Source organism: Salvelinus sp. IW2-2015, linkage group LG18 (assembly GCF_002910315.2).
Source record: "Salvelinus sp. IW2-2015 linkage group LG18, ASM291031v2, whole genome shotgun sequence".
Lineage (NCBI taxonomy): Eukaryota > Metazoa > Chordata > Actinopteri > Salmoniformes > Salmonidae > Salvelinus > Salvelinus sp. IW2-2015.
The window spans coordinates 5021394-5042151 of record NC_036858.1 but is presented as its reverse complement, the minus strand read 5'-3'; the positions used below and the strand labels follow the sequence as shown (position 1 = coordinate 5042151).

Genomic DNA, 20758 nt, shown 5'->3' with positions numbered 1-20758 from the left:
AAATCTGGAAGTAGCTTCTGATAAATTCAATTTTTACAGAAAATTGTTGCAATTTCGATGAGGCTCACTTGTTCAGATATCGGTAAGTGGACTGGAGGCAGGACATGAAAGGGATAACGAATCCAGTTGTTTGTGTCATCTGTTTCGGGAAAGTACTTGTCACGACCGTCGTATGAATAATTGGACCAAGGCATAGCGTGAGTAGAGTTCCACATTTTAATGATAGTGAAACTTCCAAAACAACAAAGAAATAACGATTGTGAAATACGTAGCGCACATAGGCACTCATACAAGACAATATCCCACATCGCAGGTGGGAAAAAGGACACCCTAAGTATGATCCCCAATTAGAGGTAACGATCCTCAGCTGCCTCCAATTGGGAACCATACACACACAGCCAACATAGAAATATAATACCTAGAAACACCCCTAGTTACGCCTTGACCTAAAACACCATAGAGAACCCTGAGGGCTCTCTATGGTCAAGGCATGACAGTACCTGCGTAATTGCCCACCTAACTCACTCAGGTGCTTCGCTAAGTCACATTTGACATTGTCCATAAGCTTGAGTTCATTTGCACCCKAAAAATCATACAATGATGTGTTGTCCTTGTTAATGGAGACAAAGAAGAGCTCCAACTTCTTAATCATAGCCTCAATTTTGTCCAGCACATTGAAAATAGTTGGAGAGTCCCTGTAATCCTAGATTCAGATCATTCAGTTGAGAAAAAACATCACCCAGATAGGCCAGTCGTYTGAGAAACTCATCATCACGCAAGCGGTCAGACAAGTGAAAATTATGGTCAATAAAGAAATCTTTAAGCTCGTCTCTCAATTTAAAAAAACCTGTCAATACTTTGCRCCTTGATAACCAGCGCACTTCTGTATYTTGTAAAAGCGTTACATGGTCACTGCCCATATCATTGCATAATGCAGAAAATACACGAGTGTTCAGGGACCTTGCTTTAACAAAGTTAACCATTTTCACTGTAGTGTCTAAAACGTCTTTCAAGCTGTCAGGCATTCCTTTGGCAGCAAGAGCCTCTTGGTGGATGTTGCAGTGTACCCAAGTAGCGTCGGGAGCAYCTGCTTGCACGCGTGTTACCACTACACTATGTCTCCCTGTCATGGCTTTTGCGCCATCAGTACAGATACCAACACATYTTGACCACGAAAGTCTATTTGATGTCACGAAGCTGTCCAGTACTTTAAAAATATCCTCTTCTGTTGTCCTGGTTTCCAGTGGTTTGCAGAAGAGCATGTCTTCCTTAATTGACCCCCCCATAAACGTAACGGACATTAGGCGGAAGTTGTTCCAGGCCCGCCACGTCTGTTGACTCATCCAGCTGTAATGCATAGAATTCACTGGCTTGTATGTGAAGCAGTAATTGTTTCAAAACATCTCCTGCCATGTCACTGATGCCTTGTGAAACGGTGTTGTTTGATGAAGGCATTGTTTTTTTGGCCTTTTCCCCCAGCATTGTCCCAGCCATATCCACAGCAGCAAGAAGAATTAAGTCCTCCACAATAGTATGGGGCTTGCCTGTCCTAGCCACTCGGTAGCTCACCATATAAGATGCTTCTAGCCCCTTATTGTTAATGGTATCTGTTGCTTTTATACATGTCTTACTACTCAAAAGTCATTTCAATTCTCGCTCAAAAAACTAATGTGGCTTATCTTTCAAATTGGCATGTTTTGTTTCTAAATGTGAAGGTTTCATTGAGTTGTGAGATAGTACTTTTGCACATATAACATGCTGTGGCTGAGGAAAGATACTACTTCCAATATAAGTGAACCCCAGATCAATGTAGTTCTCATCATATTTGCGCCTCTTCGATGGTCCAACATCCCTGTCTGTTGTTCGGTGCTTTCCTGGGTAAGGGGGCAGTAGCTCTTCGACTGCATCAGATTCACAACTGTCAGTGTCCATGCTAGCTMYGCTAACAACAAATGTAGAATTACTGATATTAGCATTGGATGTGCTCATGGAAGCAGAACAACTTGTGTCGTCGACAGGTGCAGGTGTAGTACTGCTGGTAGTAGCAGTACTACCAGTAGAGCTGGTATGTGTCTCTATGGACGCAGGCCTTATTTTATTTTTTTTACCATTAATCAGTTTTTGAGCAAACGGAATGAGCAGCAGCTACGTTTGGCTACATACGGACCGTTAGTGGAATTCCCGCGAGAGAGTAACGGTTAATGTGATTGGATGTTCATTATTTGACTAGGCTACCTGTATTTGACATTGTGTTGTTATTTCGCTGAACACTAGATGGTTGAATTTTATTTTTGGCAGTGAAGCGAGGCTACTRAGGCGAGAAAAAAACCTCACCCAAATGTATAGCCCCGTTGGAAAATCTAAATGGACTGTTTGAAAATGTGAATACATTTTATAAAAATATATATTTTTTTATTATTATTATATATATATATGAAAAAATGTGAATCACATTTTTATTTGGCATACCCCCGACGGCATTGRGCATTCCAAGAGAAATGTAACCACTCTCAAATTCATAGACAGAGCTATTGATGCAAGGATTGACCACCCATGATACCAAAATGATAGTTTTAACCCTTTTTGGAGACTATACAGTGTTTGTTTAGAATTCAAGCTTATAATTTGGATTCTGATAGTACAACAATTGAACTAAGCTCATGGGAATTTATTTATATTCTTCAAGTATCAATGGGTATATATCATGAATTTAAAAGTCCAAAAATGTATGTAACGATCACAGGTTGCCCCTTCAAGGCAAAGTCATGTTAAGTTTCATGGCTGCCTGCCCACCGTTGTTATTTTATTCGCAGGCTCCCCTCTCTTCTAGAGAACAGCTTATCTTCCCTGACAGTTTATTATTACCATGTCTGAAATAATATAATACAAGTGCTCTGACCTTTTCAGCTGTGCCCCACTCCTTACATGCAGACAGAAAGAGAGAGAGGGACACACAAAAGAGAAAAAGAAAGAGAAATAAAACAAAGGGAGATAAGAGACCCACAAAGAATTCAAAAACAAATCCAATTTTGATAAACTCCCACATCTACTGGGTGAAATCCCACAGTGTTCAATCACAGCAGCAAGATTTGTAACCTGWTGCCACAGGAAAAGGGCAACCAGTGAAGAACAAACACCATTATAAATACAAACCATATGTTGATTTATTTTCCCTTTTGTACTTTAACTATTTGCACATTTTTTATTGTTTATTTCACTTTTGTTTATRATCTATTTCACTTGCTTTGGCAATAAACATATGTCTCCCATGCCAATAAAGCCCATTAAATTAAAATGGGGATGTAATAGAGAAATTGAGGCAAAAAAACAGTAATAAAGGGAGGGAGAGGTATAGAGACACGAGAGATGGCGCTGGAGAACTAAGGGAGGGAGTATCTCATTTTATACAAAAACCCATCATCAGGGTAGGTCGCTCACGGTTTCAGGCACAGTTTGTTGTCTTAAGRATTTGCCTTGAGGGATCTGCTTCAGTGACCATCTGGGAAAGTGCCCATTAGTGCACAGCGCTGGCAGAGACAAACTCCTCTCATAAGCTAAAGAAGATCAAGCTACTCTAACAGTTATGCTTTATACGCTTAGAAAAATGTATAGTAATGTATGCCAGTGTTAGTTAAAAAGGCATTAGAGCCACGTTTCAGTAATCTGTCAAATGTCTGGCTGTAGCTTTAAATCTCCAGGCTTAGGTCTCCACTCTCTTCAAAGCCTTGTGAGAATAGCAGACATCCAGGGATGAATAACATCACGTTTTTTGAGAGCTTTAGCAGTATGGGGAGCTGTGATGAAGAGGCATCTGTTTCATCCCCTGGTAATTATAGCAGGGAAATCTGTTAAATCACAAAGAACAAAGTGAGAGAACGGTCCTAAAAAATAAACACCTTCCAATAACCTCTGACAAGTCCAATTACCTCAAAATGTGTAAAGTGGATTGTGTATTTTTATTTTATTTTATTTAACCTTTATTTAACTAGGCAAGTCAGTTAAGAAAAAATTGTTACTTACAATGACGGCCTACCAAAAGGCAAAATGCCTCCTGTGGGGATGGGGGGTTGGGATTAAATAAATAAATAARATGAATAAAAATATAGGACAAAACACAKATCACAACAAGAGAGACAAGAGAGATTACCTCAACTCGRGTGTACCCCCGCACACTGACTCGGTACCGGTACCCCCTGTATATAGCCTCATTATTGTTATTCTTATTGTGTTACTTTTTATTATTACTTTTTATTTTAGCCTACTTGGTAAATATTTTCTTGTTCTTCAACTGCACTGTTGGTTAAGGGCTTGTATGTAAGCATTTCATAGTAAAGTCTACACTTGTTGTAGCGCATGTGGCAAATAAAGTTCGATTTGATTTGACAACACTACATAAAGAGAGACCTAAGACAACAACATAGCAAGGCAGCAACACATGACAKCACAGCATGGTAGCAACACAACATGGTAGCAGCACAATGTTTTTTACATTTTTAAATGTAACCTTTATTTAACTACATCATGATAGCCTACACCGGACGACGCTGGGCCAATTGTGCACCGCCCTATGGGACTCCCAATCACGGCCGGTTGTGATACAGCCTGGATTCAAACCAAGATGTCTGTAGTGACGCCTCTAGCACTGAGATGCAGTGCCACTGTGCCACTCAGGAGCCCACAAAACATGGTACAAACATTATTGGGCACAGACAACAGCACAAAGGGCAAGAAGGTAGAGACAACAATACATTATGCAAAGCAGCCACAACTGTCAGTAAGAGTGTCCATGATTGAGTCTTTGAATGAAGAGATTGAGATAAAACTGTCCCGTTTGAGTGTTTGTTGCAGTTCGTTCCAGTCACTAGCTGTACCAATAATGTGTCTATCGRTGTGCACTTTGCCTGTGTATGTACTGTATTTGTGTCCTGTCTATTGCATCCRTCAGAACAATTGACCTCTACCACACCTATAACCGTAACACCCTACACCTTTGTCTCAACAGATTCACAGATTCAGAGTGTTTATTTCAATGAAATGCAGTTGAACCAACGTGYAATAGACGTTGAATTGACGTCTGTGTCCAGTGAGTAATGTCTTTCCTGTTCCTTTTCTTTCCTTTTCCCGAACACATTTTGTCCATTAGCCTTCCAACTCTTAGGGGGCATTTAAGTCCATAACACCAACAGGCTTTTTATGCAAATATGATTTTATGCAAACGTCCAATGTATCGACCTACAGTATTCATGCGTCTTTAACCAAATACAGTATGGCTTCTCCATTAAAACCCGAATCTGTGCGTTGCTTTTCAGATTTCACTTTTCACGTCCCTCAAATGCTTCAGAGCAAATGCAACTGGGTGCTTCTAATAGCCCGTTACTGTGGCCCCATTCAGGGCTGCTCAGCTAAAAGCTGTGGTTCGTCATTTTGTGTTTATGGGGCCATGCCGTGAGTGCTCTGTTCTACTCTGCAGTCCATCCGTCCTCACAGATCATTTCTGCCGGCCAGGCGAATGAGGTAAACAATATTGATTTTGAAACATCCTGTGTTCACTTAGATATCGTCTCTGGTTTCAATGAGAGAATATGTATGCATTACAGGAAAGAGGTGACTAATGTCTGCCCTGCCTGCCTCCTCTGAAACGCAATACCCGAAGTGGAGATAAGGATGGGCCAGAAGATCTATTCTGCCTTGTGCTCAAATGCCAATCATAGCAGGATCCCCATTGTAGATGTCCTGAATGACAAAGTCAGATTAACCTTTTACTGCAGTGGGCGAAATCAGCATCTTGGTAGTCTTAAACAAATCTACGTTGAAACAGAAGTATACACCTCACACACATGGTTATGGGTTTAAAGAAAGAAGACACCTGGACCATGTCAGATATAGAGTTGAAATGTATRTAATTGTCAGTTTGCATCCCAATATTACACTTTATATAAATCACAGAAGACTGAAATATAACAAAACGGTTTGACATAGAAATACCTGGATTTTGAGCGTAAAAAAAAGTTATTATGAGATATTAATAACATTCCACCCATGAGACCACTAGAGGGTGATTCGGTCATTTGACTGCATGAAAGGGTGAAGACACTYGCAGTGAATTTTTACATTTGAGCAATGTTGGGGAGAATATGTGCCAGACCTGGGTTCAAATACATGTGTATTTAAATATTTATATTTGAAATACTTATTTCCTGCGTATTTGAGTATTTTCAAATCATTTAGCAAAATACACTACTTCTATATGAAGTATTTGAAAGTATTTTCAAATAATGTCCTATATATTGCCTACTATTTGAAACTATTTTCAAATACTTGCACCCAAATACATTATTTCAAATARCCCTAGGACCAAACAGACCTGGCTTCAATTGCATGGTATTTAAATATTTGTATTTAAAAATACACGTGTCTGTGTATTTCAGTATTTCAATACATTCCAAGTGTATTTCCAAATACATGCCAATATTCAACCACTTGTATTTTCAAAGAAACAATATCAAAATACTTACTTCGAAATATATTTTAAAGTAAATGAAATACCCTAAATAGTATTTGAAGTCAGGTGTGTGTGTGTGTGTGTGTGTATGCATATGCATATGTGCGTGTGTTTGTGTGTGCATACGCACAACTCTCTGTAGTTGTAGCTACTATAGCAGTAGGCCTATACAAAGTATTATGGGTCACTAGCTGTGTTGCAAACTGCTACAGGTTCTGCATCTGTTGTTTTGCTCAACAAAATATTAACTTGTGGTCATGTTGAGTTGCTACTGGAGATTCCTGCCTATTCCAAAGTTTGTCGCTAAGTGAAATCGTCTGGTGATGCAATTTTACAGGAAATGGTGATATATTTATGTCCTTTGATAAACGACACAAGGTGATAACTGACAGAAATTATGGATCAATACACCTGTTAACACAGCTGGGGGACTCACCATTCACATCACATGACACCTCCCTACTATTTGTAAAACATTTAGGGTCCACAGTATATGGAATAGTGCATTTTAAAGAGAGTGAAACGATTGAATCATTTCAGCAAATAGAGTTTGAACAATAATGTATACTGATCCAATGGATTTCTCTCTCTCTCTCTCCTCTCTCTCTCTCTCTCTCTCTCTCTCTCTCTCTCTCTCTCTCTCTCTCTCTCTCTCTCTCATTGGGGGCTACTTACATTAGCTCAAGGGTTTCATTGATGAGCAGACAGTGAGGGGTAGCTACAGTATAGCCTCAGACAATTTCGCATGTAAGTGCTGGATCAAGTTACATAAAACTACGTCATCCACTGCCTCATATGGTCATTTATGCTATTTCAGGAATATAGTTTAGGGTTGAGAGTGATAATTAGAATGATTTTGGAAATGCTGTCCTATGTTTAGTTTCTGTTGTTCAACGTTGAACGGCAGTCTCTGCACGCATTGTGCTTGAAAGCAGCAGACCTAATTGGTTTCTCATTGAGATATAACCATTAGTCAGTCCACCACGCGTGGGACTGAGGAAAAGCAGCACTCAGCATTCCCTGTCGCCGTTACTCAACTGTCCTCCCTACAGTGAGCTGAACCGTTTGGACGATTTGATCTCCATATTTCTACCTCCGAATTTTTGGAGTTTTAGTAGRGTATCGCATTGGATCCTATTTCATKTTTTGTTCCCGCCTGGAGAAAGTTTGTTCAGGTTCCAACATGAGTGATTTAGAAGAAGACTTCAAAAATATTATTTTGATAAAAGAGGAGAGAATTAAGGACATGGAGATGCGTCTCGCCGAAAAGGAAGAAGAGATCCACGAATTAAAACGAAAACTGCACAAATGTCAATCCGTTCTGCCCAGCGCGCAGATAATTGGACCTAGAACCAGGCGCGCCCAAGGCATCTCGGCGGAACCTCAAGCTTACCGAACCTTCCAGGAGTTAAACAGTGAAGCATTTCGGAAACATTCCAAGTCTGACAGGTACCACATAGTTTATTATTGCTACTTCACCATAATTGCCTACAGGGCACACACTGGTTGAATRAAKGTTGRTTCCACATAATTTCAATGAAATTAAGTTGAACCAACGTGGAATAGACGTTGAATTGACGTCTGTGTCCAGTGGGTAATGTCTTTCCTGTTCTTTTTCTTTCATTTTCCCGAACACATTTTGTCCATTACACTTAGCCTTACAAAMAATTAATTTAACTATTTCTATATTGTGCATATATCCTGGATGAGAGGAGAGGCCAATAAACCAGACAACACAAAATTAAGGATGTGCTCATAAATCGATTAGTAATTTCGTCTGGGAGGGATGCGGCAACTTTTAGACAGAAGGARAGCAGTCTGGTGATTTTAATTGATTGGCTCCATCTTCAAACTCTTAGGGGGCATTTAAGTCCATAACACCAACAGGCTTTTTATGCAAATATGATTTTATGCAAACGTCCAATGTATCGACCTACAGTATTCATGCGTCTTTAACCAAATACAGTATGGCTTCTCCATTAAAACCCGAATCTGTGCGTTGCTTTTCAGATTTCACTTTTCACGTCCCTCAAATGCTTCAGAGCAAATGCAACTGGGTGCTTCTAATAACCCGTTACTGTGGCCCCATTCAGGGCTGCTCAGCTAAAAGCTGTGGTAATTTTAATGCCGACAGTCACCATGGTGATGTAACCTGGAGAGAAGTGAGGGGACAATGTTATGTCTGTTGTGATGAGTAACTTATTCATTAGACATATTCACCWAACTGTTGTGCAACGACGAGTGGCCCCTYTGATTGGTTTACTCATAGAACGTGCTCTCGAAATAAATTGGAACGGTTTAGACACATTGTCCTGTTGTTTAGTTGCTATGACATGTCCTCTCAGCTTGTGTTGTTTGGGCACCATTGATTACCGAATCCTGACATACTGCTAATGAGCACCCAAGGCATCACCTAAAGTTGTAAACAAGCTTTGTGGAACTGAAGTCACTTTTGATCACTGTGCACTGACCCTCACCCACAGGCCTGCATTGAGTGCACTGACTGAGAGTGGTCCCATTCCACTGATATTTATAATCCACTGACTCTTGTGAAAGTGTATTTTTATCGCTGATTGACATTACGAGATCACTGTTGGGTACTTATACACTTCACTACAGTATTGAGTGCCCTGACTCAGAGTATACTTATTATGAGTGTGCATCGGTGCTGATACGACTCTGACTGCTGAGGGGCGAACGGCTCATAATAATGGCTGGAATGGAGTAAATGGACTGGTTTCAAAAACATGGTTTTCATATGTTTGATACCATTCCATTCACTCCATTCCACTCCATTCCAGCCATTATTATGAGCCGTCCTCCCCTRAACAACCTCCACTGGACTCTACAGATAGTACAATTGTATGTGTGCTTACTGTTGGCTCAGAAAGTGCCATGTTTTGGTCTCCTGGAGATACTGATACTGATGCACTAATTTCACTTGAGTGGGAGATGCCTTGTCACAGAGGAGCTTGATTCACAGTTTTAATAAGGTGGATCTATGGCATCGTTCTCTGAATCATTAATGGATGCCCTGGTCTTTTAGTCAGTCAGCACCTTGTGTTCTCCCTCCTCTCTGTCTCTCTTGTCTCGCTCTCTCTGTCTCTCGCTCTGTCGCCCTGTGTCTCTGTCTCTCTCCCCTTCTCGGTCTCCCCCCTCTGTCTCTCCCCCTCTCTTTCTCTCTTTCTCTCTGTCTCTGTTTCTCTTTCTCTCCCCCTCACTGTCTCTCTGTCTCTGTCTCTCTGTCTCTCTGCCTTTATGTGTCTGTTTCTCGATGTCTCTCTGTCTCTCCCCCTCGCTGTCTCTGTCTCTCTGTCTCTAACCCTGGTTGTCTTTATGTCTGTCTGTCTCTAACCCTGGTTGTCTTTATGTCTGTCTGTCTCTCCCCCTTGCAGTCTCTCGGTCTCTCTCTCTGCTTTTTGGTTCATGGTTTTAAAAGATGTGACGACGTTCAAACATGTTCACAGCAAGCAGTACKAGATAGCCGTCTAGYTCCAAAAGGCTCRTTAAAAGCATCTACACCCAAGCCATAAGACTGCTGAACAGTTAATCAAATGTCTACCCAGACTATTTGCATTGACGCCCTTTATTTGTTTTACGCTGCTGCTACTCACTGTTTCTTATCTATGCATAGTCACTTTAACCCTACCTACATGTACATYTTATCTCAATTACATCAACTAACCTGTACCCCCCGCACATTGACTCGGTACCGGTACCCCCTGTATATAGCCTCATTATTGTTATTTTATTGTGTTTTTATTTTATTTTTAAGTTTAGTTTATTCAATAAATATTTTCTTAACTCTTATTTTTCTTGAAACTGCATTGTTGGTTAATAAGGGCTTGTAAGTAAGCATTTCACAGTAAGGTCTACACCCATGGTATTTGACGCACGTGACAWATAAAATGTGATGATTTGATTTGAGGATCTGAGTCCGACTCATGCTATTCCCTTTAATTACACAGTAACTAAATCAAATCAAAATGTTTTTGGTCACATACACATATTTGTGTATGTGACACACCTACAGTTATACTCAAGTCTCATTGAAAGTGTTAACACTAAACACTTTGAAACTCTCAAAGATCTCAGTGTGCACTGTGAGCCATGTGCACTGTGAGCCATGTGCACTGTGAGCCATGTGCNTGTGCACTGTGAGCCATGTGCACTGTGAGCCATGTGCACTGTGAGCCATGTGCCCCAAGGCTGTTTCTCCACAGACATAACAGAAAGTGACCACTGTCCCAGATATTCTCCTCTAGATATGCAGCTAATAACAATTGCCACAAGATGGGAGCAAAATGCTTCTTGGTGGTTAGGATCTGTTTGTGAACCTGAGGTGGCTGTGTGACCGGATTCTCCGGAGGATTATTCCTGATCGTAAAAAAATCTGGACTTTATGTGCATGTGCTATTTTACGCTGAAAGGTTTGTTSTACAAACGTATTTGTCTGGTGTAACTAGAACATCGACATGTTGTAGCCTACAAACTTCTCTTGTAACTGTAATAAACGACKTGATCGACATTTTGTACAGACATCTTTGTCTGTTGCAACTATAATGACATTGCAGTAATACAGTGAACGCAAGCAGGACAGACAGGCAGTCTTAACTAGTGATTTAATGCTATTACATGCCYCTGTCTAGGCATGTCTTGGACGCTGATATCATTGCAAGCATAAGCAGGAGGCAGACAGGCAGTCAAATTACTAGTGCTCTTTTTTCCAACTTTTCAGCCTACAATATGGCAGCATGTGCAGTATATCTATAAAGATATGTATCTATGTATAAAGATGATTTCATAACAAATAGCAGTAGGGTAGACAGACAGTCTAAGCAGTAGTGTTTGTTTTTACAGTTTTTCAGGCAGTATCTAGTTACCAGTTACCAGTGGCCTGCCTTGTAATACTAGTGGCCTGCCTGGGGTTACCAGTGGCCTGCCTTGTAATACTAGTGGCCTGCCTGGGGTTACCAGTGGCCTGCCTTGTGTTACCAGCTACCAGTGGCCTGCCTGGGGTTACCAGTGGCCTACCTGGGGTTACCAGTGGTCTTCCTTGGGTTACCAGTGGCCTGCCTGTTTACCCAGTGCCTGCCTTGTTACCAAGTGGCCTGCCTGTTACAGTGGCTGCCTGGGTTACCAGTGGCCTGCCTGTTACCAGCTACCAGTGGCCTGCCTGGGGTTACCAGTGTGCCTACCTGAGTACCAGTGGTCTGCCTGGGTTACCAGTCTGCTTGTGTTACCATGCCTGCCTGTGGGACAGTGGCCTTCTCTGGTTACCAGTGGCCTGCTGGTGTTACACAGTGGCCCTGCCTGGTTACCCCATGCCTGCCTGGGTTACAGGTTATCTATCCAGTGCATGCCTGGGTTACAGTGTTTCTGTATAGTGCCTGCCTTGGCTTTACAGTGGCTGCTTGTTACGTGCGTTGGTTACTGTGCCTGCTTTTTAGGGCTGCCTGGGTTTATTTCGTAGCATCCTTGGACCAGACGTCTGCCTCAGTGCAGCCGGTTACCAGTGGCTGCCTGTCCATGTTACTCCTGGGGTTACCATGGCTGGGTCGTGCTTGCCTGGGGTTACAGTGGCTTGCTGTGTTTTACAGTGACCTGCCTGGGGTTACCAGTGCCCTGCCTATGGGGTTACCAGTGGCTGCCTGGGGTTACCAGTTGCGCTGCGTGGCGTCCAGTGGCAGCACTGGGGTTACGCAAGTGCCTGCCTGGAACGCAGTGACCTGCCTGGGTTACACGTGCCTGCCCTGGGGTTACCAGTGGCTGCCTGTGGTTACCAGTGGCCTGTCTTGTGGTTACCAGTGGCCTGCCTTGGGTTACCAGTTACCAGTGGCATACTTGGGTTACCAGTTACAAGTGCCGCCTGCTACCAGTGGCCTGCCTGGGTTACCAGTGGCTGCCCTGGGGTTACAGTGGCCTGCCTGGGTTCCATGGCCTGCCTGGGTTACCAGTGCTTGCCTGGAGTTACCAGTTGCTTGCCTGGGGTTACCAGTGTCTGCCTAGGGTTACCAGTTTACCAGTGTCTGCCTGGGTACCAGGGCCTGGCTGCCTGGGGTTACCAGTGGCCTGCTGGGTTTACCAGTGCCTGCTTGGTTACCTTGGCCTGCTTGGGTTACCAGGTGCCTGCTTGGGTTACCAGAGCCCTGCTTGGGTACCATGCCTGTCTGAGTTACCAGTGGCCTGCCTGGGGTTACCAGTGGCCTGCTGCCTGTTACCAGTGCCAGCTGGTTTACCAGTGGCCTGCCCTGGGTTACCAGTGCCTGCCTGGGTTACCATGGCCTGGCCTGGGTTACCAGGGCCTGCCTGGAGTTACCATGTTTGCTTGCTTGGTTACCAGTGCGCTGGTATCTAGAACAGAGAGCACTACACAACTCTGCATCCCTCCTCCTCACTCCGCTCTCTCAGACACTAATGGTTGCCACTGGATAGATGTTTCGTAAATCCTCTCACAGAGACGCACACACACACACACACACACAAAACATTTATTGCACACACAAACACTTACACACACACCCACACATATGTACACACACTCATTTAATATCTTATTGATCCAGCTGTTGTCTGTCACAGAGGATGGTTAAATGAGCCGAGCTCAAACTTGCAATCCACTGATTGCTCTGGAAATATGTATCCACACAGACGTTAGAAGTTTGACAACTGGTTTTAATTGCCTTGTTCAAGGCTGGATATAAGTGTCAACTGGAGTGCTACCTGCCTGGCTTTGCAATGTACATGGGTTTATTATTTCAGATTATGGCAATTGAATATGACATGAGATGGCCATAGTGATGGGAGCTATTAGACCCTATCAGGCCTTGTGTCTCATTCGGCATCACTTCTTATCAAGTCTGGTGGATTAAGTATGGGTTAAGCATATAAGGCCAGAGGGGTGTGTATATGCCAGTTGCCAACTATCACCACTCTAAGGGCTGTTCTTATGCACGACGCAAAGCAGTAAAACTAAATGTTTTGTCATACCTGTGGTATACGGTCTGATATATACCACGACTGTCAGCCAATCAGCATTCGGGCGCGAACCACCCAGTTTATAATACCAATTATAAACTGGGTGGGTTGAGGCCTGAATGTGGCCTGAATGTGGGTTCATTCCCCACGGGGGGACCAGGATGAATATGTATGAACTTTCCAATTTGTAAGTCGCTCTGGATAAGAGCGTCTGCTAAATGACTTAAATGTAAATGTAAATGATTGGCTGAAGGCCATGGTATATCAGACAGTACACCACGGATAGGACAAAACATTTATTTTTACTGCTCTAATTAAGTTGGTAACCAGTTTATAATAGCAATAAGGCACCTCGGGGGTTTGTGGTATATGGCCAATATACCACACCCCTTGGGATAATAGCATTGTTCCTTATTCAACTGTTACCCCAGTGTTTTGGGGTCAATGTGGCTTCAAAGGGGTGAATACCATCATCATTGGGATCCTGCCTGATTATAAATTACAAGTGGTTCGCATCATAGAGTTAAATTGACATTATAGTGCATATGTCTCTCCAATTTCTGCACATTACTATCACATTACTATTGAAACCATGCGATATTCTGTGCAAAGTGATTGCCTATAAAATAGGATACAGTACGACTGAAGTATGGTGCATATATAATATATAATCTCTGACAGGTAGGGTGCATCTACACGAATATTATAGAGCATAGGTATGTGTATTACCTGATACCTGATTGGCTGATCATAGTATTGAGGAAAGCAACCAATTTGTTACACTCGTGGGGGGATCAATGATTGTGCTTCGGCATCCTGCGAGCGCTGACGCTCACTCTGGATACTGACGTATGTGAGCAATACAATGAAGCGTATTGTTCGTCACATTTGGCCAACCTTTTATTTGAAAGGCTACTCACCTGCGTTTCAAATCAAGCGCATGAGTCGTTCTCCCCCTGAAAGTATTCAATTTGTGTAGTGGCAGTGAACGAGGAGGTTGCCTTCCAAATCTAAGCATCATTCGATTCACTCGCAAAGTTTGCTGCGCTCTGGTGATCCTGATTTCTCTGAAAACTATGGGGACCTTACGCGATCTCCAATACGCATTACAGGAGAAGATTGAGGAGTTGCGACAACGAGACGCACTTATTGACGAACTGGAGCTGGAATTYGATCAAAAGGACGAATTGATTCAAAAGCTTCAGAATGAACTGGATAAATACCGATCCGTAATCAAACCGGCGACGCAACAAGTCCACAAGGCAAGCGCACTACAGGAGCAGCACAGGACCAAGAGACAGGCGATATCAGGAGAGCCCACCGCCTTTGACATTCATGAACTCAGTCATGTCACTCTTCCATTCTACCCCAAGAGCCCACAGTAGGTTTCATATGTCCGTGTTTGTTCATTTTGTCTTACCTGTGTGCTGACTGCTGTCCCTATTAGAGTATGAGTGGTACCAAAAGTGAATCCCATCACAGCAACACTGATGGCTAGTAGTTTAATTGAATGGCAAAATGTTGGCTTTAGTCATTTGCAATGAAGTACGTTGTGTGTGTGTGTGTGTCTGTTATGGAAACATGATATCATGCAGCAACCATCTTTGCATAATGCATGCTAGTTGTGTAGTGACAGTATGGTGTGTGCACACACCTGGCTGAGTATACATGATAAAACTAGCCTTAACACAAGTCTCTACAGAAACATTTGTTTTAAAACACACACACACACACACACACAACTTACCTCACTGCAATTGCAAACACAGTAAAATCTACAGACACTATGCTACGTAGAGTCAGGAAACCCTCATAATGCACATGCAATGAACACATTAAAGTAAAAGTCAGCCTCTGAAAACATAGAGCTAACATTTATAATTCACTTGTTGCTCAAGCCCTGATACTGTTCTCAAATGTTGTTTGACTAGCCAAATCAACATGTACCTTCTAAAGACACATATAATCATAAAGGAACATACTGCACATGGACAGATAGCAATTTCCATGTAAGAGATACAATATTTGCATAAAGGGAAAACATTAGGTTGGGAATTTGAGCATAGTAAAAATGAATTTGTATATCTAAATGCCTTAAGAGTACACAACAGAACTTTCTATTCCAGTAGTTTGTTTTGTCAAAGTCCAGACAAAGGAGAAAGGCAGAGAAGAACATTTTCTTATGTGGAGTCAGTAAATAATGTAATCCACTGTCAAGATAGACAGTTCGTTAGAGAAAAACAAATAGGTTCTCTCCCTCTTCCAAATATTGTTTGTGTGTGTGTGTATATCTATCTCACTAATGTTTCTAGTTTCATACTTTTCCACAACACTACGAGCACAGGGTGATTCCACAGCAGCCATGGCCCTTGAAAACCACATGCCTCCGGTAATACATGCCTCCGGTAAATACATGCCTCCGGTAAACACATGCCTCCGGTAAATACATGCCTCCGGTTAAATACATGCCTCCGGTAAACACATGCCTCGGTAAACAACATGCCTCCGGTAAATACATGCCTCCGGTAAATACATGCCTCCGGGTAAACACATCCGCCATGCCTCCGTAAACACATGCCTCCGGTAAACACATGCCTCCGGTAAATACATGCCTCCGGTAATACATGCTCGGTAAATACATGCCTCCGGTAAATACATGCCTCCGCGTAAATACATGCCTCGGTAAATACATGGGGCCCTCCGGTAAATACATGCCTCCGGTAAAACACATGCCTCCGGTAAACACATGCCTCCGGTAAACACATGCCTCCGGTAAACACATGCCTCCGGTAAACACATGCCTCCGGTAAACACATGCCTCCCGGTAAATACATGCCTCGGTAAACACATGCCCGGTAAACACATGCCTCCGGTAAACACATGCCTCGTAAATACATGCCTCCGTAAATACATGCCCGGTAAAAACACAAGCCCCTCGTAAATTACATGCCTCCGGCGTAAACACATGCCTCCGGTAAATACATGCCTCCGGTAAACACATGCCTCCGGTAAATACATGCCTCCGGTAAAACCCTATAATCCGTACATGGTACAGACAACGTATTGGTATCATTATACTCCTAATAGTGAAATAAAAAAATTCACATTCATTTATTAAATATACAAATATTATTTACAGTACCAGTCAAATGTTTTAGAACACCTACTCATTACAGGGTTTTTCTTTATTTTTACTATTTTCTACATTGTAGAATAATAGTGAAGACATCAAAACCTATGAAATAATACATGGAATCATGTAGTAACCAAAAAAGTGTTAAACAAATCAAAATATATTTTATATTTGAGATTCTTCAAAGTAGCCACCCTTTGTCTTGATGACAGCTTTGCACATGCTTGGCATTCTCTCAACCAGCTTCATGCGGTAGTCACCTGGAATGCATTTCAATTAACAGGTGTGCCTTAAGTTATTCTGTGGCATTTCTTTCCTTCTTAATGCGTTTGAGCCAATCAGTTGTGTTGTGACAAGGTAGGGTTGGTATACAGAACATAGCCCTATTTGGGAAAATACCAAGTCCATATTATGACAAGAACAGCTCAAATCAGCAAAGAGAAACGACAGTCCATCATTACTTTAAGACATGAAGGTCAGTGAATCTGGAAAATTGTGCAGTTGCAAAAACCATCAAGCTCTATGATGAAACTGGCTCTCATGAGGACTGCCACAGGAATGGAAGACCCAGAGTTACCTCTGCTGCAGAGGATAGGTTCATTAGAGTTACCAGCCTAAGAAATTGCAGCCCAAATAAATMCTTCACAGAGTTCAAGTAACAGACACATCTCAACATCAACTGTTCAGAGGAGACTGTGTGAATCAGGCCTTCATGGTCGAATTGCTGCAAAGAAACCACTACTAAAGGACACCAATAATAAGAAGAGACTTGCTTGGGCCAAGAAACACAAGCAATGGACATTAGACCAGTGGAAATTTGTCCTTTGGTCTGATGAGTCCAAATTTGAGATTTTTGGTTCCAACCGTGTCTTTGTGAGACGCAGAGTAGGTGYACGGATGATAACAGCATGTGTATTTACCACCGTAAAGCATGGAGGAGGAGGTGTTATGGTGGTTTGCTGGTGACGCTGTCTGTGATTTATTTAGAATTCAAGGCACACTTAACCAGCATGGCTACCACAGCATTCTGCAGCGATACGCATCCCATCAGGTTTGGGCCTAGTGGGACTATAATTTGTTTTTCAACAGGACAATGACGCAATACACATGCAGGCTGTGTAAGGGCAATTTTACCAAGAAGGAGAGTGATAGAGTTCTACATCAGATGACCTGGCCTCCACAACCTCCCGACCTCAACTAAATTGAGATGGTTTGGGATGAGTCGGACTGCAGAGTGAAGGAAAAGCAGCCAACAAGTGCTCAGCATATGTGGGAATTCCTTCAAGACTGCTGGAAAAGCATTCCAGGTGAAGCTGGTTGAGAGAATGCCAAGCATGTGCAAAGCTGTCATCAAGGAAAATGGTGGCAATTTGAAGAATCTCAAATATATTTTGATTTCTACAACACTTTTTTGTATTACTACATGATTCCATATCTGTCATTTCATAGTTTTGATGTCTTCACTATTATTCTACAATGTAAAKAATAGTAAAAAATAAAGAAAAACCCTTGAATGATTAGATGTTCTAAAACTTTTGACCGGTAGTGTATCTCAAAGTACCCTTTTTGATTCTCCTTTTTTTAAGACATATTGTTTGGAACAATATACTCTTCAAATAAGTACAATTTCCAGAGTGGGCTCTCTGCTAATTTTCAAGAAATTATCAATTTTATACATAGAAATTGACATTATAGGCAATTAACCAATCACAWCCCTCCTGTAGGATTGCACATTCAGCAAATCACCAGCAGAGAGAGTCCCCTTTGAATCCATTTCCCAATTCACTGTATTGATGCTGCTCATAAAATGCATCATAATATTAAAAGTAGCAGAGCCCCCACTCGGAATATTTGATTTTCTTGAGTATATTGTTTTAAACAATATGTTTAAAATGTAACAAAATAAAAAAAGGTTATTTTGAGAATGTAGACATACTCCATATTTTAGAGCACACTATTAGGAGTATAATGACAGCAAGATGTTGTCTGTAACATATCATGTACGGTTCGSAGACATTGGGTCTTACAAGAGGCATGTATAGGCCTAAAAGGGGCCTAAAATGGCCACTTTCATCATGATTTTCAAAAACAATATTTATGTTTGTATTGATGAATCCTCATGCAGCAGCTACTCTTCCTAAGGTCCAGCAATTAGTGATCCCTTAACGCGCCAATCCCGTCAACGGGATAGATTTGACAACATCCGGTGAAATTGCAGAGCSCCAAATTCAAACTACAGAAATATCAATATTCAACATTCACGAAAATATAAGTGTAATARATCAAAATAAAGCTTAATTTCTTGTTAATCCAGCCGCTGTGTCAGATTTCAAAAAGGCTTTACGGCGAAAGCASACCATGCGATTATCTGAGGACAGCGCCCCGCATACAAACACATGAAAATAATTTTTCAACCAGGCAGGTGCGACACAAATGTCAGAAATAACGATAAAATAAATGCCTTACKTTTGAAGATCTTCTTCTTTTTGCAATCCCAAATGTCTCAGTGACACAATGAATGGTCGTTTTGTTCGATAAATTCCTTCTTTATATCCCCAAAATGTCCATTTATTTGGCGCATTTGATTCAGAAATACACCGGTTCCAACTCGCCCAACATGACTACAAAGTATCTAATAAGTTACCTGTAAACTTGGTCCAAACAACTGTTGACAACTATTGGAAGCCATAGGAACTGCAACCAGGTTCCTAATAAACAGGGTTTCCCATAGAAAACCATTGMAAAATCCTATGACCTCAAWTTRTTTTCTCCCCTGGATGGTTTGTRRWKGGGGTTTCGACTGCAAAATCAGTTCTGTTATACTCACAGACATTATTTTAATAGTTTTAGAAATTGTAGAGTTTTCTATCCAAATCTACCAATTATATGCATATCCTAGCTTCTGGGCCTGAGTAACAGGCAGTTTACTTTGGGCACGCTTTTCATCCGGACGTCAAAATACTGCCCCCTAGCTTTAAGAAGTTTTAAGGCAGTTATACAATTTTAAAAACATAAAAATACAATCACAACACATTTCACAACACATTAAGTGTGTGCCCTCAGGCCACTACTCTTCTACCACATATCTACAATAAAAAATCCATGTGTACGTGTGTGTATAGTGCATATGTTATCATGTGTTTGTATGCATGTGTCTGTGCCTATGTTTGTGTCTCTTCACAGTCCCCGCTGTTCTATAATGTGTATTTTTATCTGTTTTAATTTTTTTTACTGCTTGCATGAGTTACTTGATGTGGAATAGAGTTTCATGTAGTTATGGCTCTACGTCGTACTATGCGCCTCCCATAGTCTGTTCTGGACTTGGGGACAGTGAAGAGACCTCTGGTGGCATGTCTTTTGGGGTATGCATGGGTGTCTGAGCTGTGTGCCAGTTGTTCAGACAGACAGCTCTGTGAATTCAACATGTCAATGCCTCTCACAAATACAAGTAGTGATGAAGTCAATCTCTCCTCCACTTTGAGCCAGGAGAGTTTGACATGCTTATTATTAATGTTAGCTCTCTGTGTACATCCAAGGGCCAGCAGTGCTGCCCTGTTCTGAGCCAATTGCAATTTTCCCAAGTCCATTTTTGTGGCACCTGACCACACYACTGAACAGTATTCCAGGTGCGACAAAACTAGGGCCTGTAGGACCTGGCTTGTTGATAGTGTTGTTAAGAAGGCAGAGTAYCACTTTATTATGGACAGACTTCTCCCCATCTTASCTACTGTTGTAGCAATATGTTTTGACCATGACCGTTTACAATCCAGGATTGTGATACAAATGTAAAAAGCATATCAAACGTGATAATTGCCAGAACAATCTGACACACATTTTTTTTTTTTTGCCCATTCTGGCGTGGACTCACCCCACAGCAGCAATACTATAATAATTGTTATGAACTACTGCCCAAACAAATACCACATATTTATTTTTATTTACAATGACAGCCTACCCTGGCCAAATCCGGACGACGCTGTGCCAATTGTGCGCCCCCCTATGGGACTCTCAATCACGGCCAGTTGTGATACAGCCTGGAATCAAACCAGGGTCTGTAGTGATGCCTTTAGTACTGAGAAGCAGTGCCTTAGACCGCGGCACCACTCGGGAGCCCCTACATATGTGCACTGATGTGACGTTATTTT

At 41.9% G+C, this 20758-nt stretch overlaps 1 protein-coding gene across 1 annotated transcript in view; it reads left to right on the top strand.

Moving 5' to 3' along the window:
• Positions 1-14349: 14349 nt before the first annotated feature.
• The window catches only part of LOC139029125 (cGMP-dependent protein kinase 1-like), a 144071-nt gene continuing 137662 nt past the window's right edge, over positions 14350-20758 (top strand). The window contains exon 1 of the mRNA XM_070448257.1: positions 14350-14861. Coding sequence (XP_070304358.1) covers positions 14557-14861 — 305 coding nt within the window. The 5' untranslated portion in view covers positions 14350-14556. The remainder of the gene's footprint in view (positions 14862-20758) is intronic.